Source organism: Notamacropus eugenii, chromosome 2 (genome assembly GCF_028372415.1).
Source record: "Notamacropus eugenii isolate mMacEug1 chromosome 2, mMacEug1.pri_v2, whole genome shotgun sequence".
NCBI lineage: Eukaryota > Metazoa > Chordata > Mammalia > Diprotodontia > Macropodidae > Notamacropus > Notamacropus eugenii.
This window is the reverse complement of record NC_092873.1, coordinates 275,022,185-275,045,127: the sequence shown is the minus strand read 5'-3', so window position 1 is coordinate 275,045,127 and position 22,943 is coordinate 275,022,185. Positions and strand designations below refer to the sequence as shown.

Genomic DNA, 22,943 nt, shown 5'->3' with positions numbered 1-22,943 from the left:
AAGCATCCAGCCTCCAGCTGAAGACCTAATAGTGAAAGGAAATTTGTTTTCTCATTAGTCACCCCTTTATTCTTTTTATTTTTCAGTCATTTTGCAGTCATGTGCTACTCTTTGTGACCCCATTTGGAGTTTCCTTAACAAAGATATTGGAATGGTTTGCCATTTGCTTCTCCAGCTCATTTTATAGATGAGGAAACTGAGGCAAAATAGGGTTGTGTCTGAGGTCAGATTTGAACTCAGGGAAATGAGTCTTCTTGACTCCAGGCTCAGCACTCTAGCCTCTAGCCACTTAGCTGCCCCATTATACTTTTTTAGAGAAGTTTAATTGTTAGAAAGTTGTTTTTCCCCTTGAAATTGAGGGAAAATTTGCCTCTCAGTAACTTCATAAACACACTGAATAACAAAATCAGGATCAAAAAGATGTCAGCAGATTAGATCAAATCTAATAAGATGACCTTTAATAGGGATAAATGGAAATTTCTAGACATGATTCAGGGAATCAACTTCACCCGTACAGGATAGAAGAGATTGTTTCATCCTTTACACCTATCTCAATCCCCAGTGCCTAGCACAGTGCTAACATAATAGGTACTTCATAAACACTTGGTGATTGATTAAAAATACACTTGCACAAGAATTTCTGTAAAAAAAAGTGGAGATATTATCGGCCTAAAAATTCAATATAAGATGACAATGTGATGTAGAAATCTAAAGAAAAGAAAAGAGAAAAGAAAGTCATTTTTAAAAAAATTAATTTATTTGTTTTCAGTATTCAGCAATCACTTCAATAAATTTTAAATTTTCTCCCTCTCCCTATCTCCTCCCTCCCCAACACAGCATGCAATCTTAGGAGTTCAGAAAAGAAAAGAAAGCAATTTTTAACTGTAATAATAAAAGCAGAGTGTTCAGAGCAAGGAAGATGACACTTCTACTCATTACTCCCTATCTGGTATATTACATTTTATTATGAGCACCAGATTTAATTATGAAATAAATTATCCAAAAGGCTTCCAGAAGACAGTGACCAGAGTGAAAAACGAACTTAAAATAGTGCAAAGCCTGAAAAAAATTGTTGAAGGGACCAGGAACGTTTAGCCTAAAAAAAGAAAACATTTAGGTGAGAACATGAATGTTGTCTGCAAATATTTAAATGGTTGTCATGTGGAGGAAGAGTTAAATTAAATTTGTTCTATTTGGTTTCATCTTATTAGATTTGGCCTCTTATTCTAGCCTATGGAAATCTCTCTTTAGGAAAAAACCTGATTCTGTCATCTAACCCATTTGTCATTCTTTCTGTTTCTGTTGCATCAGTAAATTCAATAATTTAGCCAACTATGCCTTAATTAAATTTATTGATAAAACATGTTGAACAGAAAAAAGTCCTCTGTTGTTCCACTGAAAACCTTCCCCTAGATTAATAATCATTAATAATTACTCTTTGGGGCCAGCCAATTATTAATCTATCTAATGGCACTATGATCTATCTCCCTTCTCCTCACCTTGTCCACAAGAGCTTCATATTCAAGTTATTGACAAGGAAAATGTCATGCCTTATTGTCAAGCTTGTCTTCTAGTTCTGTAGTTCATCAATCAATCAATCAATATTTATTAAGTACCTGCTATGTGCCATGGACTGGGAAAAGCACTGGGGACACACAAAAAAAGTCAAAAGACAGTCCCTACCCTCAAGGAGCTTACAATCTAATTGGACATATCCAGTGATTAGTTTATCACTATCTTCTCCTTGATTAGCTTGTCTCAAATATATGCCCACCACAGTGTTGCTTCATTTTTCCTGCCATTGGTTCTTTCACAAATATTTCCCATGTTTCTAGATTCTCTCTTCAGAACAGTGTACTTTTGATGCATAGTAGTATTCTGCAATCGCTGTTATCCAATATTTTGATACAATATATTGTATTGTATCAAAATTGTACTTTAAACAATTTTGTATTGTATACAAAGGTATATTGTGTACAAGAAATACAAAAAAAATTGTATTGTGTACAAAGGTATACCTTTGCCTATGTGTATTTTCTAACTGATACATAATGCTGGATTCCATACCATATGAGAATCAATTGAAGATAGTGGAATGGAAAGGAAAGCCTTGGAGGGATACAACAGCTGGCTATAAATATTGGAAGGGCTGTGATGTGAGAGATTAAGCTTGAATCCCTAGGATTTAGAATGATGTGGTCAGAAAATCCTCTACTTCCTGTCAAAGAACCTCAGTTTGCATCCTAGCTTTGCCACTTACTACTGGTATAACTTTGACCAAGACACTTATGTTTTCTGGGCTTGATTTCTTCATCTATTAAAGGAAGGGTTTGTACTGTATCAATTCTGAGGTCCATTCCAGCCCTAAATCAAAGATCATATGCTCCTTCAAGAACAGATCTAGCAAAGGACTATATGTGAGTTATCTAAAAATGGGCAGAAGATGAAAATAGGCAAATTTAGGCTTAACACAAGGAAAGACTTCCTAACAATTGTAGCTACAGAAGAATGAGATTGATCATCTTGAGACCTTGACATTGCCCTCTCACTTGAAGTCTTTAAGCAAATGTTAGATGACCAAAAATTTAGTGTGATATTTATGTATTGTTCAGGTACAGTTTTGACTAGTTGGTTGGACTTTAAGGTCAATTTCCACTTTCATATTCCATAATTTTGTCCATTCTGAGTATGAATACTCTACAGACAAGATTAATGGATGATATTGGGTTTTTTAAAAAGGGTATCAGTGGGTAAGTAAAATTAAATTATTCCTATCATTTCATCTATGTTTTTGTGGTTAATCTCATTCAAAATAGCAAAAAGCTTAATATTCTAATATTAATTAGATTTTATGGACATATTGATGTGTTATACATATTTATTTTTCATAAAACATATATAAGAAGTAATGTAGTATACTAGAACAATGACTGGATCCCAGGTCCAAAGACTGAGGTTTAGATGTTGGTTCTGCAGCTTCTTTCTTGACTTTGGCCAAATAACTTGTCTAGACCTCCATTCCCTCATCTGTGAAATAACAGGGGTGGCCTACATGATCTCTGAATTCTCTTCTATCTCTGAGTCGATAGTTTGACAGAAATATATTAGATTGGCATATAGACTGCTTAGTATCTTGTCCTTTTCCGTTTGTCATTTCAGATGTACATTACCAACACAATAAAAGCCAAAGGAACAAGACTTGCTAAACCAGTTCTATGCTTGGGCTTAATGTGTTTGGCCTTTCTTACTGGACTCAACAGAGTAGCAGAATATCGAAATCATTGGTCAGACGTGATAGCAGGCTTTCTTGTTGGAATATCTATAGCAGTATTTTTGGTGAGTACTTGAGGTTGATTTTGACACATGGGCATTGATACAAGTGAACTTGCATCATCCATTTTGAGAAAATGAGTAAATAAATACCTATAGTAATTCTCACTGCTGTATGGAAAAATTAAAATATTATGGGATCTGTATTTTTCCTTCATTCTTTCTGATGAAGATTAAACTGCATTTCTAAATCATGTGGTTTTGAATACATCTCCCTGAACTCAGTTTCTGTATAAAATGAACTCATGCTTATAGAATCCTTGAAAATAGGACAGACCTAGGAAATCATGAAATCCAAACCAACATTATACTCCCACAGGTGTACAGCCTCCTGGTTGTAACTGACAGAATACTAGACCTAGAGACACATGGCCCACATTCAATTACCAGTCTTTCCACATTATTAGCTGTGTAACCATGGCCATGTTGATTAACCTCTTTGAGCTTATTTCTTCAGAGACAAAATGAGGATAATAATACTTACCTAATCCAACTCCTGGGGATAGTGTGAGGAAAGTACTTTGCAAAGTGCAAAGTGTTATATAAATGTGAATTACTATTATTGTTATTTTTTAAATTCAGTTTTTTTCTTATTTTCAGCTCCCAGCTCTGTGACATGATTACATTCATTTCAAAACAACAAACACTCATGAAGGGCTGACTATGTGTAAGAGTCTGTGTTAGTCCCCAAGGATACAAAAATAAAAAATGAATTAGTAAGAGGCAGCTATTAGGCGCAATGACTAGAGCCCTGGACTTGGAGTCAGGAAGTCCTGACTTCAGTTTCTGCTTCAGACTCTTAATAGCTGTGTGGCCCTAGGCAAATCACTTAACCTCTTTCTGCTCAGCTTCTTATATGTAAAACAGGGAGAAAGAAGGAAGGAAGGAAGGAAGGAAGGAAGGAAGGAAGGAAGGAAGGAAGGAAGGAAGGAAGGAAGGAAGGAAGGAAGGGAGGAAGGAAGGAAAGAAGGAAGGAAGGAAGGAGGAAAGGAAGGAAGGGAGGGAGGGAGGGAGGGAGGGAGGAAGGAAGGAAGGAAGGAAGGAAGGAAGGAAGGAGGGAAGGGAGGGAGGGAGGGAGGGAGGGAGGGAGGAAGGAAGGAAGGAAGGAAGGAAGGAAGGGAGGGAGGGAGACACTGGTAGAGAAGGGAATGAAATGTTATATATTGGCAAGTAAGCCACCTTCACTGGAACAACATGTGCATGAGGGGGAGTAACATGAAGATGGCTTGCATAATGGTTAAATAGAAAGGAAAAAAGAACTTCCATCAAAAGTAGGAAAATCTGGTGTTTCTAGTAATAATAATAGCTAGCATTTATATAGCCCTTTAATTTTGCAAAGTATTTTACAAAGGTTATCACCTTTTCTCTTCACAATAACCCTAGGAAATTGGTGCTGTTAGTATTCCCATTTTACAGATGAGGAAACTGAGGCAGACAGTGATGAAATGATTTGTCCAGGATCACATGGCTAGCAGTGTCTAAGGTCAGATTTTCAACTCATTTCTTCCTGACTCCAGGTTCAAGAATCTATCCACTATCTCCCCTAGGGAACTGGTCTAGGTAGATTACCACTTTCTTGATATGTGATGCCTAACCCCTCTGGGCCTCAGTTTCCTCTTGTGCAAAATGAATTGGTTGGATCAAATAGCTCCTTGTGCCTAGTCTGGCTACGATCCTATAAAATGATTTTCAAAAATAATTTCAAAGGTAAGAAAGATTAATTCTTTAGGCTAGCTTGTCTCCTGGAGCATCCATATGGCACAAGCAGTATTTTGGAGTCTTCTTGTAAACAAATATTTAAAATCCACTGTGGTTCTTAATATTTTTTAAAAGGCCTGGAGGGAATGTTTCTGTATGACAAATGTTCTTTTCCAGATAACTTTTTTTGGCAACTATGAATTTTTGTATTTTAAGTGTTTCCCAAAGTGGACCCCATCTGCTTCCATTGACTACCACTAATGTTTATCCCTAAAGCAATGCTTTTCAATCCTAGTTTCCCAATCTGAGCTGTTTACAGTATTCTCGAAAGGTATCTTGAATTCTCAAACATTTCCCAAATAAAATTCGTTTTATTTTTCACCCAACCTCCCTGTCTCTTTGTTAGCAGCATTGGTCCTCTCCAAATTACCTAGGTTCAACACTACTGAGGCATCTTTAACTCATCCTACCTATTGTTTCTCTATGGTGAGCCAGCCACCAATGCCTATATTTTCCACATAAAGTGCTTCTTATATCTATGATTTCATTTCCATTCCCTCATCTCCAATTTAAATTCTACAATACAGTAAAAAAAAGTATACTGAATGTGAAGTCAGAGGAGGTGGCTATATGGCTTTGAGCAAATCATTTTCATTCTCTGGACCTCAATCTTTTTCTTATGTAAAATGAGGTTAGGCTAAATGGCCTATAAAGATTCTATTATCTCTAAAACAATGATCCTAAGATCAATATAATTATCCTCATAGGCATGCACAGTATGAGCTATGTATAGTGGCATTCCCATTGGGGAAGCATTCCCATTGGTTCTTTTATGGGGCAGTAAGCACGCTTCCCAGGGATCCGCCATTATAGTCATCTTGGTTTATGCTTGCCAATGATTTCCAAAACCTCCCAACCAAACTCCCTGACTTCAAACCTTTTTGGCAGGTGGCCCTCCTCACCCTCTCAAAAGGGCTCAGTGGCCTCCTGATTGCACAGTGTCAATTCAGTTAAATTCAACAGGAAATGAAGTATGTGCTAGCCTTCAAATCTGGTTCTAATATGGCTCCACCCTACTTTTTTCAAGCTTATTCATTAATTCAGACCCTCCACTCCAATCATTACTGTATTTCCCTCAAGCAGATCACATTCATTTTCATCTTTATTCATGTGTTCAGATTTTTCCATCCCTAGAAGCATTTTTTTTTCTTTATCTGGTCCAGTTAGACAAGGCCCTGCTTAAGTGTCTTGGAAGCAGAATAGTACCATGGAAACACTACTGGGTTTAGGAGACACAGGGCCTGGTTTCAAATCCTGTCTTGATGACATGTTATCTATATAATATTGGGCCAGTCATGTAACCTCTCTTGCCCTCAGTTTATTCAACTTGGATGAAAGGATATTGAATTAGACATCTTCTGATTGGTCCTGCATAATTTCCCACATAGCTATGTAGTCTCTTTAGCTATAGCAAATTGTAATTTCTGTTAGAGAAGGGCCCATGTCTTTTACTTTTCTATGCCCCACACCAACACCAATTTCTAGCACAATAAAGTAAATGATCAGGATTTGAACCTGTGTTCTCTGGTACCTGACCCAGCATCCTCTGCTGTGCTCTCCTTCAGTGACTCTAACAGTTGCATCTTGTAAACATGTGCACTTGGCCACAAGGCATGAGGTGTGAGGAGAGTTACAAAGATTAGAGTCCATTTCCTCGTGGTATGATAAAACACAAGCACAGGTAGCTATTATGGCTAATATTACATGGTAAATGCAGTGGATGACTGTGAAGTTAAATGCTGTTTGGTTTCAGACAGAGAGGGATGAGCCTGAGGAATCAAAGATTTCAGGTAAAAAGAAATTGGTTTTGTGTTAGCAGCTAAACCATTATCAGGAGAAAAATAACTTCGTGTGCGTAAATAGGATTTTGAAATCTCTAGAATCGTTTGACCTAGAAAGAATTTGAATGATTCGATTAAACAAATATTGGACCACCTGTTATATGCAAGGTACTGTTGCCATATTTGATATTACAGATGATGTGCAGAAGATATGGTGATGAATAGATATATTAGCTACCCTCAAAGAGCAGAGAGTCATAGGATCATAGCATTTAAGAGATAGGAGAGAGTTTAGGAATAAAGTAGTTCAATCCTCTCAGTTTACAGATGAGGAAATGAGGAGCCAAAGCAATATCTTCAGCCTCTTCTTCTTACTCCTCATGATGTTTTGTGCTGTATGCCACTCTGACTTTTCAGTGGAATTATATGGCATTTACTCTATAACTACTATGTGCCTGGCACAGTGCTACAAGCTTTATAAATATCTCGTTTGCTCCTCACAGCAATGCTGGGAGGTAGGTGCTATTATTATACCCATTTTAGAGTTTAGGAAACTGAGACAAACAGAGGTTAAATGAATTGCTCAAAATCACGCAGCTAATAAGTGTCTGAGGCTGGATTTTACTCAGGTCTTCATGATTTTAGGCCCAGAGCTTTCTCCGTTATATCACCTATTACCTAGCTTTCTGTTTTAATGAATGTTTGAGTTAAATTCAGTTGACATTTATTAAACCTCTATTATGGGCCAAACAGTACAAAGTTATGTGGAGAGAAAGACCCTTCCCCTCAAAAAAGCAAACATTCCCTGCTCCTACCCTCAAGGATCTCATACTCTCTGCAGGGAATAAATGTGAACAGAGATAAGTAAATATATTGTGATTTCAAGAGCAAGAAAATATAACCAGTTAGGTTGGCAAAGGGAGTTAGGAAAGGCCTTGCAAAGGTTCTGGCACTGGAACTGAATCTTGAGTGAATTTGGGGATTGTGAGTGCTGTCAGTGAATAAGGAGCACATCCAAGCTATGGGGCACAGGGAGTGCAAAGGTGCAAAGATGGAAGACGAGAACACATTTAATTGGGAAGGGAACAGTTCTGCCTCTTTGGCTGGAGCACAGTATGTCAAGGTAAATAATGTGAAATAAGTGAATAGACAGATGGGAGCCAGATTATGATCAGAAATATCTTTCCCTAGTAATTATTTTTAAGATGGAACAGATTCTTAGCTACCGAGGGTGGTTTTGGGATAGTCTAAGTTTAAGGTATAAAACCATTTTGAATAACTCACGGCTCAAAGACCTTTCTAGTCATAAGATTTTATAGGGGATATGTATATACACACATGTTTATATGTATGTATTTATGCAGTAACATTAGTGATATATATATATATATATATCTGGCATTGGAATAGATTAAACATCCTCATTGGAAATGTCTGTGGCAATAAAGGAATAACAACATGCAAAGATATTTTTTTTCTCAGCTATTAGCCCTCCATGATATGATTTTATTATCATCAGAGTAATTTTGTTTATAAAACTGGAGAGGAACCAAAAATCTAATTGGCCTTTAGAGAAAATTTGGTGGTAAGCCTTCTTAAATAAAAGGCTTCCCAGTAGAGACTTTGGAAATTTTGTGATTTAAATTTGTAATTATACATTAAACATTTATGAAAAAAGATTGCTATATTCTAACTGTACATAAATTGAACTTTTTTCCCTGTTTCACTACAGAGCATAATGAAATAATCATTTTAAAATAATAGATAAATATAGAGAAAAGTAGACAGTATATTATACATAATTGGCATAAGCCAGCATTAATGAGTATATTGGTCATGTCACTGAAATTAAATTCTGCTACCACAATAAATATTCTTAAATGAATTTGAAACTAAGATGACATAAGCAGTTGGTACCAAGATCGATTTCCTTTATAGCATCTCTAGTTTCAGCAGTAACCCAGGTGAGCTCTTGTGAAAACGCCAGATGTGTAAAAGAAATTTATAAACAGACAATAAAAATGATTACTAAAGGGGAAACTACAGTTTGTGGAGGGTACCTGTTGTAAAATGGTTTATAGGGAATGTGATACTCTTAGAGAGATGTGAGATGAATCCCATTTAAACTGTGAGCTGCATTAGGAAATGTCAATGGGCTGTTAATTTGCATAAGGTTGTGGTGTTCTTGAATTGATCCAGTTATCTTAACCATCCACATTTAGTGAGAAACGTTCAAAATCAGTCGTTGTTAACAGAGTGGTAGAGCAAGTGATGAGATTTATTTCCTGAATTATGTGCTACTTGTGTAAATTTTGTTCATCAATAAAGCCTACCAGACACATTCAGAGAAGATAAATGTGACTTTTTAACTCATTCCTATGGAATCTTTTGAAAGCAGTTGAATGTGCTGTTAACTTAATTAGAATTACCAACCATTAGCCATAGAGATATCACAGGAAGTGATCACTTCGGATGTGATTTAATGATAATTATTTTCTGTAACTTCTAGGTTGTATGTGTGGTAAACAATTTCAAAGGAAGACAACCAGAAAATGAACACATACACATGGACAATCTGGCACAGATGCCAATGATCAGCATTCCTCGAGTAGAAAGTCCCTTAGAAAAGGTAACATCTGTCCAAGTGATTCATCATTTATATTCTAAACCATGATTGCTATCTGGGGAGAAGGGGCTCATGTTTTCTGTTTATCTGGAGAGAGTCTCTTCATTTCACCACTGGTTTACCAAAACAATCTCTGAGTAGAATTTGATACAATTTAAGATTCAAAAAGGTCCTGGACCCAAAGGCATGACTGTGGAACATATGCTTCCTTTTGCAGGCAGAAGCATGGATACATGTATATGAGGGAAAAAACTCAAGGCTTCTTGATACTTTCAAAATAAGTAATATCTGCTGGTCAATCTCTCACAGAAAAGATTTTGAGAAGTCTTCCTGAGATGATAATAGTTTAACACTCATATTTAATTAATGCTAAATATGTGCATGATAATATTAAGGATCTGAAATGGGGAAAAGTCCATTGTAAAGGGGTTTACGATCTCAGAGAATACACAATATACACATACACAATTAGAATGTGAGGAACTGAAACATGAGATTAGGGTTTAGATGTGTGGGGTGGGGAGGGAAGGGATTGCAGCAGTGCATTTAGTGTTAAAGCTCAGTATGTCTAAGGTATGCTTAAATCTAGTGAAGAATAAGGTGGGGGAGATAAGTTGGGAAAGGTAGATTGAAACCAAATCATGGATACCTTTTAATACTGTCCTAATGAAAACATCAAATTGAAGTTCTAAGAAAATATCCAATATCCTATTAAATAATTAGAGAAAATAACTGAGTTAATGAGCCCCAAATTTTCTCATTTTGTTTTGAGGTTAAATAGAACATCAGGTTACCTTGTCCTAAATATCATATAAATGTTAAATGATCTCTCTTATTTCAAGAAGAATAAATCTTTAGGTAATATGCATTTGTGTCCTAGAAAATTATATGACAGAATAAAACTTAACTTTAAAATTTCAAGGGGATAAAGCAAGCAAGAGGATAATTTCATTGTAGTATTTCAGAAGGCACAAAGTCAGGTATGGAAAATAATTTTTGTTTTAAAACTACTGCATTCCAGTTGAGAGAGAATAGTCTTCATAAGTGAATATCACTTATTTTGTTACCTACAAATTGGAGAAAGTTTAAAAAGCACTTCTCATGAAAATAGGGCAACTGTAATGATTTAAGCCTTTTCTTTTTCACATGCAACTTTTTATAAGACTACACAATAGAAAATCACTTTTACAAAATCTGAGTAAATATTTATACTAGGAAATGGCAGTAGCTTTCAGCTAACATTATCACAGAAAGACTCTATCAAAGTCAAAGCTCCATCATTAACCTCTCAAAATATTAATTGTTGACAATGATGATACAATAAAATGGTTTCATTTATACATCAATATTTTGATAAATCCATGATCTTATTCATAAGAATGATCCTATTAGTGTGGACCTAGTACTAGAGACCTTCCTCTTTAAATATTTCATGGACACCATTGCAGTGTTAGGCCTTTCTATGTTACCTCATTTTCACTAATGACTTTTAAAATCCCTTTTTGAGATATATTAAAATTGAGCTTTCATGTCCTTAAATTTTTCTCAACTCCAGCACAGATTTCTTCTGAATGTATCTGATTGGCCCAGCCTGATGTAATTTTGAAAGTTTCCATTTCCTCATATAACCCTGAGGTGCGAACTGATACAGACCCAATGTGTTGGTTCCACTGTCATCACTCATGAGGATACCAGAAAGAAATGCAGTATCTAGTCATCTCTTTTCTATTTGTTGTCCTTGTAGTTTCATATATAAGTTCCCATGAGATGATCTGACTTACTTGTGTTTCATGCTGGTTTCTATAGTCTCATTTTCCCCTTCATTGATTCTGGCTCTTTTGTGAGGTCAGACAATGAAATCTTTCATCTTCTTCTTTAATGTTTTGCCAATGATCTGACATTTGTAGTCACCACTGCACTTTGTTGCCATCTCTTTCTAGAACTTGTAATCATCATTACTCTTCATTGTCACCTCTCTCTGGTATTTGTAATCACCATTGTTGTCATTTTGTCTCTCTGTTTATAGTCATCAAGGATCAAAATGTATGTTGAGTTAGTTTGGAGAGCCTTGTAGAATTCCTCTATTTCTTCATACCATGCGATAGATGTTGGCATGAAACTTCAACTCTTTTCATGGTGTGCATTATAAGATCCAAACACTAAAGATGACTAAATGTTTTTGTTTTCCTTAGGCACTTGAAAAAACCAACTTTACCAATTCTTTTATTTGCCTCTCAGAAGGGAATTTCTGAGCAATCTTGCTCAGCTGTAACTTCCTTAAATCTCTGATTTCATTTATAGCAAGGATATCAATATGAATATTGTTTAATTCCTTCAGTAATATATCATGTCATTAGACATTGGATAGCAGTCTCGCATTTAGGGTATCAACAGCTTGTAACAGCAAGCACCCTAACAAACACAGGAGGGTCTGCTGTCACAGGTTCTTAGATCTGCATTTATAAAAGGAAAAGCAATTTTTGAGGTGTCAGCAATCACCTTTATCAAGCACATGTATCAGTCACTTGAACATCAGCACCTTGAACTTTAGAGAAAATACAGAGAAATCAAAGATCAACAGACACGCTTCTAAATGTCTGACAGATCAACAGACAGCTCCAACTGTCTGATCATAGTTACCAGAGAGGGAAGTACCAACATCTGGGTTTTCAAAGGGGTAGCAGAGCTTAGGAGCTTCCCAGAGTCTCTCTGGCAAAACTTCACCCTCAAAGTATTTAGAGTCAGAGGACATCACAACCCTTAAGAACCAGTGCCTCATTAACAAAAGGAGTGGACCTTCCTACAAACTTTGCCAGGCCCATTAATGAGTGGGGAAGATCTCTAATCACATTAAAATAATTAACAATACAAATATATATATTGTTTTCTAGTTAAAGAAACTCTTCATTTCTGTACTTTACCCCTAGTAAAGGTGATAAAGTTTGGTTGATAAAGGCAAGATTCAGTCTGACGCACTTGATTTTACTAAAATAAAAACAGCAAAAGATTCTACTTGCCATTACACAGCTAAATTAAAAATTTAATTAAATGGTCTCATAATGCTATGATTCTTAATCCCTATCATATAAAAAATATTTCTCTCTTGTATTTAATAACTAACTATTGAATCAGGACCAAGGTTTTTCCTCTTTTCTACTTCCTCATCCAGAAACCAACCAATTTGGGAAATCTCTCTTAAAGATTTACCCAGACCAAAATCTAATCAGACAGTAAAAGAAATTCTCCTTTTGGGCTAATGAGTGTGTTCTTTCTCATTATGTTTGCTCAGACAAGTTTGGGGAAGTGTTGAGTTGCTTTTGTTGAAACAGGTGATATGGAGATTGATGTCTCTTTGACTAAGACCCTCATTTTAATATAGACTGCCTCCCATTGTGTTAACCAATCAGAGTTGATTGGTACCTCTCAGGAGCACCTACTCTTCAAAGTGGATACAATCTATGAACCCACAGCCATGAGAGGTCATTGATGTAAGAGGAATGGCCAAATGACCATCCTTTTATTAATAAACATGCTGGTTTTATTAATAAAATTTTTAAATTAACTAGAAACTATGTCTCTCAGAGTTTTTTAGTTGTCAGATCTGCCTTCTTTTTTTAATCCACCAATGTCAATGGCAGAGTAGAAGGAAGCACACAAAACTGAGGGCCATTTTAAAAAAATCTGTCTATGGGGGATCACTATGGGCATAGGATCTATAACCCAATGGAAAATGTTCTGGGAGAGAGCCTTTTATATTCAATAAGACTAGATCTTAGCAAACCGACATAATCTTATTAATAAGATAATATGTTGGAGTACATAGATCATCGGACCCAAAGTCAAGAAGATTTGAGGTTTGATCTTCTCTCAGATATTACTACCTGAACAAGTCATATCACCTTGGGTCTTAGTTTTATAATCTGTAAAATGGGGGGTTTGGACTTGATTTTATATTCTTTTCCAGCTCTCAGTTTGTGTTCCCATGACCATGTTAAAATCTTCTCAATTTCTTAGGCTTTGTCAAGATTTGTAATCCACTAACATGACCTCAGAGAACCCAGAATCACCTCTAGGCCAAAATAAGACATTAGACGATTTTATGGAAGGTGTTTATAACTGGTTTTTTCTTAGGTTGTTAGATATTTACAATATTTTATTATATTCTTCAAATCATTTGCTCATTCAGTTTTCATTCATCAAATAGTAACTATGTACCTACTATATTCAGAGATTAATTTCTATTGCCATATTTTTAATAATCTATTGCTAAGTTCGGATGGCTACTCTTTATTTTGATTCTGATGGTTGGGGTGGGAGGCTTATAAGGCATGAACTAATTAGTGCATTTGGAGTAAGAGAAATTAGGTTTGAATCTCACTTCTGCTACCTGTTATGTATGTGACCTCATGCATGTGATGTTACCTTTTAGGGTTTCATTTACTTCAAGTGTAAACCAAAGAGATTAGATTACATGATCTCTAATCTTCCTTCCAGCTCTAAATTTGTGACCCTATAGGACCAATACATAAAGCTAGTGTTCTATGGTGAAGACCTGCAAGGAGAGAATAGGATCCTGGAATCTTAAATATAGAGTTTCAAAAAAATCTGAAAGGTCATATAGTCCAATCTCTTTATTCTATAGATAGCTAAAACCTAGAGTGGGCTCTGGCTTCTTCCAAGATTCAGCTCAAATCCCATCTTCTGCAAGAAGTCTTCTCTGGCCTGCCCCCACTGCCAGTGCCTTTCCCCTGGTGATAACCTTCCACTTACTCTATGCATCTTGTATGAACAAAGTTGTTTACTAGAATGTAAGTTCCTTTAGTTCGAGGGCCATGGTTTGTTTGGTTTTTGTCTTTCATTATATTCCCCAGCTCTTTGCATAGTACTTGGATCATTTAATGTATGCTTATTTACTATTGACTATACTACACTAAAATACACAACCTCCATGTTTTGGAAATATATCTATTTCCGCATGCATTGATCTTAGCAGTTGATGGATAGAAATTACCTAGGCTCATCTTGCAAATTGCTCTTTAGAGCTGGTAAAAAAATATTCTACAAATCTTTGATTATGTTGCTTGAAATAGTAAAAGCTCAAAACCAATGGCAAAAGGTTTGCTGATGCTTCATTAGCTTATCATTTTCCAGTTGTCAGTTTTATTCAAAAACAGGCAAAGGTTTTCTTTTAGAAAACATACATTCATCAAGTCCCCTCTATTAAAGATGATTTTTTGTAAACTGTAAATTGCAGTATAATTACAGCATACAAGCAGTCTTTAGTTACATGACAGCCACTGATACTTTAATTATATACCATATATCCAATTACTGTATTTTATGGGATAAATTCATGGTTTATCTAAAATCATGGAGAAGTTTGAATGTTACAATATCTGCATTTAAGGAAATTGTCCAACAGTTTTCCATGAACACATATCCAGTATATATTTGTGTCCATTAAATATCATGGATTTATTTTTGTAGGATTTTACTTGAAATGCACACGTACATATATTATATATTTTATAGAAACTATTGGACTGCCCAACCATACAACTTTTTAGGATCATGGAGGAACCTACTCAAACAAAATAAAATGTATTTAGAGATAGGAGGAGCTATAAAATGCACATAGGGATAATATATAATAATAATAACAATATTTTCTCTCAGCTTTTGTCTTCTCACCCTACTCCCCAGTCCTGCCCTGAACGTGAGATAAGAAGAAGGGTGGAAGGACAGTTTCTTTTTCTCTCTCACACACACACATTAGCACATGTATACATATTTACATAAATGCACAAGCACATTTCTCCATGTATAGATACATTCTATAGCTACTGTTAGTTTTCCAAACTGATAATATGCCTACCATGTATGTACAAAATGCAATGTGAATCTGATAGATTATTGCTTAAACAACTCCTGACTATAATTTCTTCCTAAATTTCCACTTTTCTCTCCAAACATAGCCTTTTACACTCCATCCAACACCATACAATTTGCAAAAACTTGGAATAGTTTCCAGATAAACATTTTACTTTGGGGGTAGACTGATCCCACAATTGAAATAAATTATATCCAGCAGTATGTACTCCTATCTAAATAGTACTGAGAAGATTGATCAGCTACAGAAGAATTAGTTACCTCCATTCAAAGGAGTTTGAATTCCCTTAGAACCATTTTGAAAAAAATAGAAAATTATATTTATGCTAACTGACCTCCTCAACTGAGTTGTATGGTGAGGTGGAAAAAAAAAACTAATTTGTAATATGATCAACGCTAAAGGGGAAAAATCTGTGCTTGAGTCATGCTAAACATGAATTATATTTAAGATTATGTTTAACGATGGCTACTGAAACAATAACAAAAGTTTTAGTGATTATTAATGAAAAATAATTCATCATTTATTCTGTCAATTCTAATGATTAGACTTAGGATGGAAAAAAATCTGTCAAAACCAGTAGACCAAGAAAAAAATTAAAAAATGATTGTATTATTGCATTGAAAAATTTTGTTATTCAATTGTATTTGAAATACATACAAAGTAAACCCTGCCTTAAATTTTATACCTCAGGGATGAACACTGGAAGGTAATGAGTGTAACTGTAATTAAGCAGGAAATAACCATCACAAAAATCCTATGCATAACTACAGAATATTCTTTCTCAATGTATCTCCTTGGTCTTCACTCCTCACTCCGTAAATTTATTTGTGCTTTCAAACTTGATATTTGTCCAAAACTTTGCAATACATTGTGTACCTGACAACACTCTAGAATCAAGTCAAAAAGCATTGATCAAGCAACTGCTACGTGCCAAGCATTGTGCTAAATTCTATGGATACAAAGAAAGGGGGAAAAGCTTACAAAAAGGGAAGAAGAAAGAAAAAATACATAGACTTCTCTCAAGGAGTTTACAGTCTAATAAGGGATATAATGTGTAAACAGCTATGTACAAACATTGAGGGCAAAGTAAGGATAAACGACAGAGAAACAGCACTGAAGTTAAGGGGAATTGGGCAAACAAAGAATATTGAATTTTAGCTAGGATATGAAGGAAGCCAAGAGACAGAGATGAGGAGGGAGAGAATTCTAGGTGTAGAGAACACCTGGGGGGGGGGGCGGGGAATTATGAATTCTTCTGGGCAGAACAGCAAAAGGGCCAGAGGTACTTCAACTTTTTTTTCACCTACTGTATTGCTGTCATGGAGGCAGCTATTTAAATTGAACTATAAGTAACTTTATAACATAAATGGCAAACTACAAGGTGACAGACAGCTCCCAGCTCCCAGAGGTAGCTTGTATTCTGGCAAACCATTTCATCAAAAAGAATTATTTCCCTTTTCTTGGTCCTTCATGCCCTCTGAACTCTACACATCAAAAAAGATTGAAAAGTGTGTTAGTAAGGCTGATGTGGCATTTACACAAAGGGAACTAGTGGTCATTGTGTTACTCTAGCCCGACCCATTTATAAAAAAGGTGGAGAGGGCTGTTTGCTGTAGCTGCTGCTGCTGCTGCTACTGCTTGAGGCTAGAAGTGGCTCAGGCCACTGTCATTATACTGTTAGCTCTGCTGTTGGTACTTACCTCTGATATCCTTCCTCCAGGGGATATCAAATATCATGAGTTATAAACGTGATGATTAAATAGAATTATTTGCTTAAGGATACAGACAATTTCATATTAGAGGATTTTATAGAAGGTGTTTATAGCTGAATTTTCTTAGACTGTTAGATATTTAGAATACTTTATTATATTCTTGAAATCATTCATTCATTCAGTTTTCATTCATCAAATAGTAACTGTGTACCTATTACATTCAGAGATTAATTTCTACTGCTGTATTTTTAATAATCTATTGCTAAATTCAGATGGCTACTCTTTATTTTGATTCTGATGGTTGGGGTGGGAGGCTTATAAGGCATGAAATAATTAGTGCATTTGCAGTAAGAGAAATTGGGTTTGAATCTCACTTCTGCTACCTGTTACCTGTGTGACCTCATGCATGTGATGTTACCTTTCAGGGTTTTGTTTACTTCCACTGTAAACCAAAGAGGTTAGATTATTTCATATGAATTTTAAATTCATTTTTTTCTTTTCTTATATCCTCAGAAGAAAACTGATGTCAAGACTTTCAGAAAAATTAATATGTAATTGATTGAACATTCATCTCACTCAAGAAGATGATTACCTATCCCTTTTTTAAAAAAGTAAATTCTGTATAATAATAGATAAAATAGATAAAGAAATATTTTATTTGTACTCAGAGCATAGGATCATAGTTATATGACTGGAAGGGACCAGCAAGTCTAGAGGCCAGCTAGTCTAACCTGCTCATTTTACAGATAAGAAAGGCAATTAATTGACTTGGGAAAATATCACAGGAAGAAAGAATCAAAGGACTATATTTGAAAGCAGGTCTCTTGACTCCAGAGCTGATCCACAACACTTTAATGTAGTCCAATAAATGATTCCTCATACATACAAAGGACAAGGCAATCAAATATACTACATATTTTAATGTTAGTTCTTTTTTTTCTAAATTAGATGTGGGATGTCACTGATGTAAGCAATTACCAACGAAAGGATTCCCTTTTCCAATACAGATTGGCAACAGTTCGGTATCATGTACCTGTGACATCGAATGGTTATGTCATTCATCCTTGATCACATAGCCAGGATGTGTCAGAGATAGTACTTAAACCAAGGTATTCACAACTTTATGACCATCTCTCTATTCAGTACATTACTGAAAATGCTACCATATATCATCAAGAGAAAGATAAACGTCTTATGTAAGGAGCACATCAATTTCATCTTGAATTAGTTGTAAGAGAAGAAATTGTCTTGTAGATCATAAAAGTAAATTATGTATCACAGATAGGATTTAGGACACGGAAACTTTAATAGCACTAAGATAATTTTAAAATTACTTAAGCCTTAAGTATTGGCTGATGTCTAGGATCTTCCCAAAAATGGAGGTAGAAAGGTGATCAATGCCACGTAAATCAGTTGTTGGACAAGTATTTATTTCCTACACCCAATGCTTTAAAAAACACAAAAGGACTCATAGGATACATTAACAAAAACACTTAAAATAGGATACAAAACTTATAACTACCTTTGTACTCTCATGGGAGACTGATGGTTAAATCTCATCAGAACATAAAGTAGTTTTCAGGACCTCTGAATAACCATTGTTAATTTTCACTTTGGTTCTGCACTACTGAAACTCCTGGTCCATGTCTTCTGGAAAAATGGGTCATATTTAGGTCCATCCTCTTGTTATGGTTATCTTCTACAAGAGGGCTTGAGTAGTTGCCAGGGATTCCTCCCCTTGCCCCCAGTTAACTCAGATCAAAATGATCCAAGACCTACAGACTTCTTGACATAAGAATTTTACCTCCACCCCTTGACTTGTGTCTATCTCAGAAAAGATAGACTGTTCACCTAAGATTATAAAAGAACAAATACAAAAGAAGCAGCCTAAAACTCAAGCTCATCCATATAGGATATATGCTTTATCTGCCTTGTGTTCATGGCCACATAGTAGCCAGGGTTGGGGCTGGAGCAAGTCACCTTTTTTTCTCATTACTCATGAAAATAGCTGAAAATATTCCACAATCTATGTCCAGAAGACAAGAGTACTAAGGATAGGATCACTCTCCTTTAAATACACATTGTATAATCAACTCTTCCTGCTTAACAACTAAGTCATCTCAAAGTGCCAAGCCTTTGTTGATGTACCATTAGCTGGATACCACTAGGGTAGTCAGAAATGTTTCCAACTCCAAGTGACCCAGTTATTGAATTACCAACTCACTGAAATCCCTAAAAGTTCCGGGGAAAGTCTTGGCACTTGTTCCTTGGAAAGGCCAGGATAGTGCGGTTCAACCTCCCCGTCATTAGGAAAAAAAACGATATGTTGATCTTCGGCCTCAGAGAGATATTGTGGTATGGGGACAGAACCATCAGTCTTGATTTGAAACACTTGAAATACTAGCTCCAATCCTTAGTAAACATGAGACCTGAGACAATTGCTTCTCCCCTCTGAGTTTTAGCTTCTTCATCTATAAAATAGGGATGATGGTACATTGCCATTGCTGACTCACAAAATTGTCAAGAAAATACTTTCGGACAAGTTAAAGTGTTATGCACATTCAAGATACTAATACTATACTTTATCTACAAGGGTGTTCATTATCAACATCTTGCTTCAGCACTTGTACGGGTACAGAAAAGAATCACCTTCTAGATGAGGAAGAATAACCTTCTAGGAGCAAAAAACAGGCTTCCACACCTATTTTGGAAATGGGTCAGGCCAGAGTTGCACCAACTGGCCGTCTAGGACTTGTTCTTATCAATAGATCAGACTGACTCTTGTTAATAGAATTCGTCTACCAGATTTCATCCAAATGTATACAGCACACATACTACTTATGGCAGGAAAGAAATATAATTGCATACATTAAATTTTACATGCATTAGCGTCATAGCTGGGTAACAGAGTGGAAAACCCTGAGCTTTTTCACTAGAACAAATAAAATTACACATTACTGTTTATTCCATGATAGAATCTTGTGAGGTTTCCAAATACTATGCATGAATAATCATTTCAAGATATTTGACATTTAATGGCTTAGCTAGGATACCAAGTTTTATTTTATGAAGTTGTTATACCATTTTTTAAAATATCTGGGGCAATGTCAAACAATTTTATTAGTGATTAAAATGTTGGAACACTTCATGCAACAAAGTGTTTGTATCAGAAACATTTTTTAACTAAAATCTAGACTTTAAGTGAAGAAGAAATTTTTGGGGGGAAAATGAAATATTTACAAAGCTTTCATCTGTAACTTTCCATACAATACTATTTAATGAGAGCATTTAAATATTAGTTTTTTTAAATTCTTTCAGATATTAAGATTGTAGGCAAATAAAATAAATGAATTTGCTAAACCATTGTTATGTGTTTTTAAATGAATGCTCATATATGTGGCATTTAAAAAATTCACTTTTGTAATTCAAATATTTCACGAAAGACCCAAATATTTTAATAACATCAATGACATTTTGCAAAATTATATTTAGGTGAGCCTTTTTAAATTTATTCATTTTTAGTCTCATTCACTTAATCTAGGAAATTTAATCTCATTTGAATAAGCGTGTAGTTGACTAAAATGTCTTTCTGTTGTGCCAGCCATTTTATTAACTGCTAAGTGAGGGAGGAACAAGTCAATGGCTAATTCAAAAATCATTTTGGTAGAAGCAGGAATTCCCTCAGGTTCACTCATACCCCTACTTAGTAGCTGCTGAATTTCTCTGTTTTGTTTTATGTAGTGTTGGCCCAGAGTATATGGGTGTTCAGGACTACCTAGAAGCACCACGTCACTTTGAAATAGAGTCTTGAGTCATGAAAATATATAATTACCTTGTATTAAAAAGCTAAGGAAATTAAATGATGAACTCATTTAAAATAACATGGGTGATGATCAAGTACTGATATTTCTTATTTCAAGACTTAATTAAGGCAACCAATCTAGAGCCTAACTGGACTGTGACTTGTTTGTTCACAAATTTATAGTTGGAAGAACTCAGAGGTCACACAGTCTAACTCTGCACACACACACACCCCCACTCCCTTCTCCCATCCCTTGTACCCTCATCATTTTGCTGTAGAGCAAACTGATCCAGAGAGGATAGTTAAATGGCTTGCCCAGTATCACATGGATGGTTTTAAATGTGGAATTTGAACTAATGTTCCCTGGATGTAAATCAAGTACTCTTTCCAATAGATCATCTAGTTCAATCCCTTCATTTTACAGACATGGAAGCCCAGAGAAGTGAAATTATTTCTACTAAGCCACATGGCTTCTCACATAGCAAAGACTAGAATGTAGATCTTCGAATGACTAAGCCATTGCATAATGCTCATCTCAACTATTCAAGTCAAATCAGAGTGGTTTTGAATACTCTGTAGCTAACTAGCTATATGGATTTCAGAAGTAAACAGAGTTAAACAGATAGTGTCTTAAAAGAGCATTTGGATTTCTGGGCCAATGATTAATGGATAAATAGCGAAATCTTTAAATAGAATACAGCTAAAGAGAGCCAGATAGATATTTCATATCTTTCAAATCTAGAGGCAGCTAAATGGCATAGTGAATAAATTCCTGGACATGAAGTCAAGAGCATTTAAGTTCAAATCTGGTTTCAAATATTTACTAGCCAATATCTCTCTGGCAAATCACTTAACCTTCATCTACCTCAGTTTTCACATATATAAAATGGAAGTAATAATAAGTACCTACATTCCAGGGTTGTTGTGATGATAAAATGACATTTATAAAGTACATGGCACATAGTAGGCACTTGTCACCTGTACCAGAACTGGTCTCTAACCTGTAGATAGCCAGAGTTGAGCAAAGCAGGCTAGAGACATGAGAGTCAGAAATCAAATAGAAGTTTAATTAGAATTAGAATTAGAATTAATAGAAGAAAGTGAAGAAAACACTTGTAAGTGGAAGTCCTCCTGAAAAGGAGGGCTTATGTTTTATGGCAGGGGTAGGGTTTTTAAGCATGAAAACCACGAAAAGGCAAGACACAAAACAGTCATTCTTAGGTCTTGAGTAAACGGTTCCTATAGCAGGTCCACATGTGCAAACCTTTGGGGGACAATACAGGCATTCTTGGATCCTGTGGGAACACTCTTTAAGTTATTAGAATCATTGAGCCTTGTGATTGTCTCAAGTCTTAAGGGTCCTGAGTCTTGTGATCATTCAGAAAGGCACAGAACCAGAGTTAACACGGCAGGAACAGAAGTGCAGCACTTGGTTTGGTTCACTTAGCACTTACAGATGCAGGGATTATTCAGGGTCAGGAGATGTGATCAATCACTTTCTGCTGCATCATATTGACTGTAGCTTCAGCTCCGGGGCCAGGATCTCCTGGGAAATAGGGAAATCATAAGTCCCAATTCTGGGGTTTTGTGGTGACTTAAATCATTCAGAGGGTAAGTGCAAAGGATTGTTGTTATGCCAAGCTCAGTGCATAGCCTGCTTGCTGGAACTTAGCTCTTGAAAACAGAGTATCTCCTCATAGCTTGACACACTTAACAAATGCTCATTTTAAAAATCTAACCAATAATTCCTTCCATTAAAAATGAAGTAAAAGATGGAAAGTAGCTCACATATGCCAGCTAAGCTAAACAGGATAGAGAGAGAGAGAGTAGCAAGTACAAAATATAGGAAGATTATTATCAGAATAAAAGTTTTGACAGGAGAAAATTTTTTTTAAATCAATCATGTTCAAGTCAAACTAACTCCCTGAATAATTCAATAATAATCCCTGAATAAGAATCTCACCAAAAAATCTCACCAGAGATTTTAAATAATAATCAAAAAATCCAATAAAAAGTATAGAAAGTAAGTTCTGCTATCCCATAA

General features: G+C 35.6%; 1 protein-coding gene across 2 annotated transcripts in view; it reads left to right on the top strand.

The window, feature by feature from the left end:
• Positions 1–22,943, top strand: part of PLPPR5 (phospholipid phosphatase related 5) — a 447,842-nt gene that overhangs the window by 400,026 nt on the left and 24,873 nt on the right. For both annotated transcript variants that reach the window (XM_072644088.1, XM_072644089.1), the window contains 2 exons: positions 3,160–3,336; positions 9,379–9,498. In XM_072644088.1, coding sequence (XP_072500189.1) covers positions 3,160–3,336; positions 9,379–9,498 — 297 coding nt within the window. The remainder of the gene's footprint in view (positions 1–3,159; positions 3,337–9,378; positions 9,499–22,943) is intronic.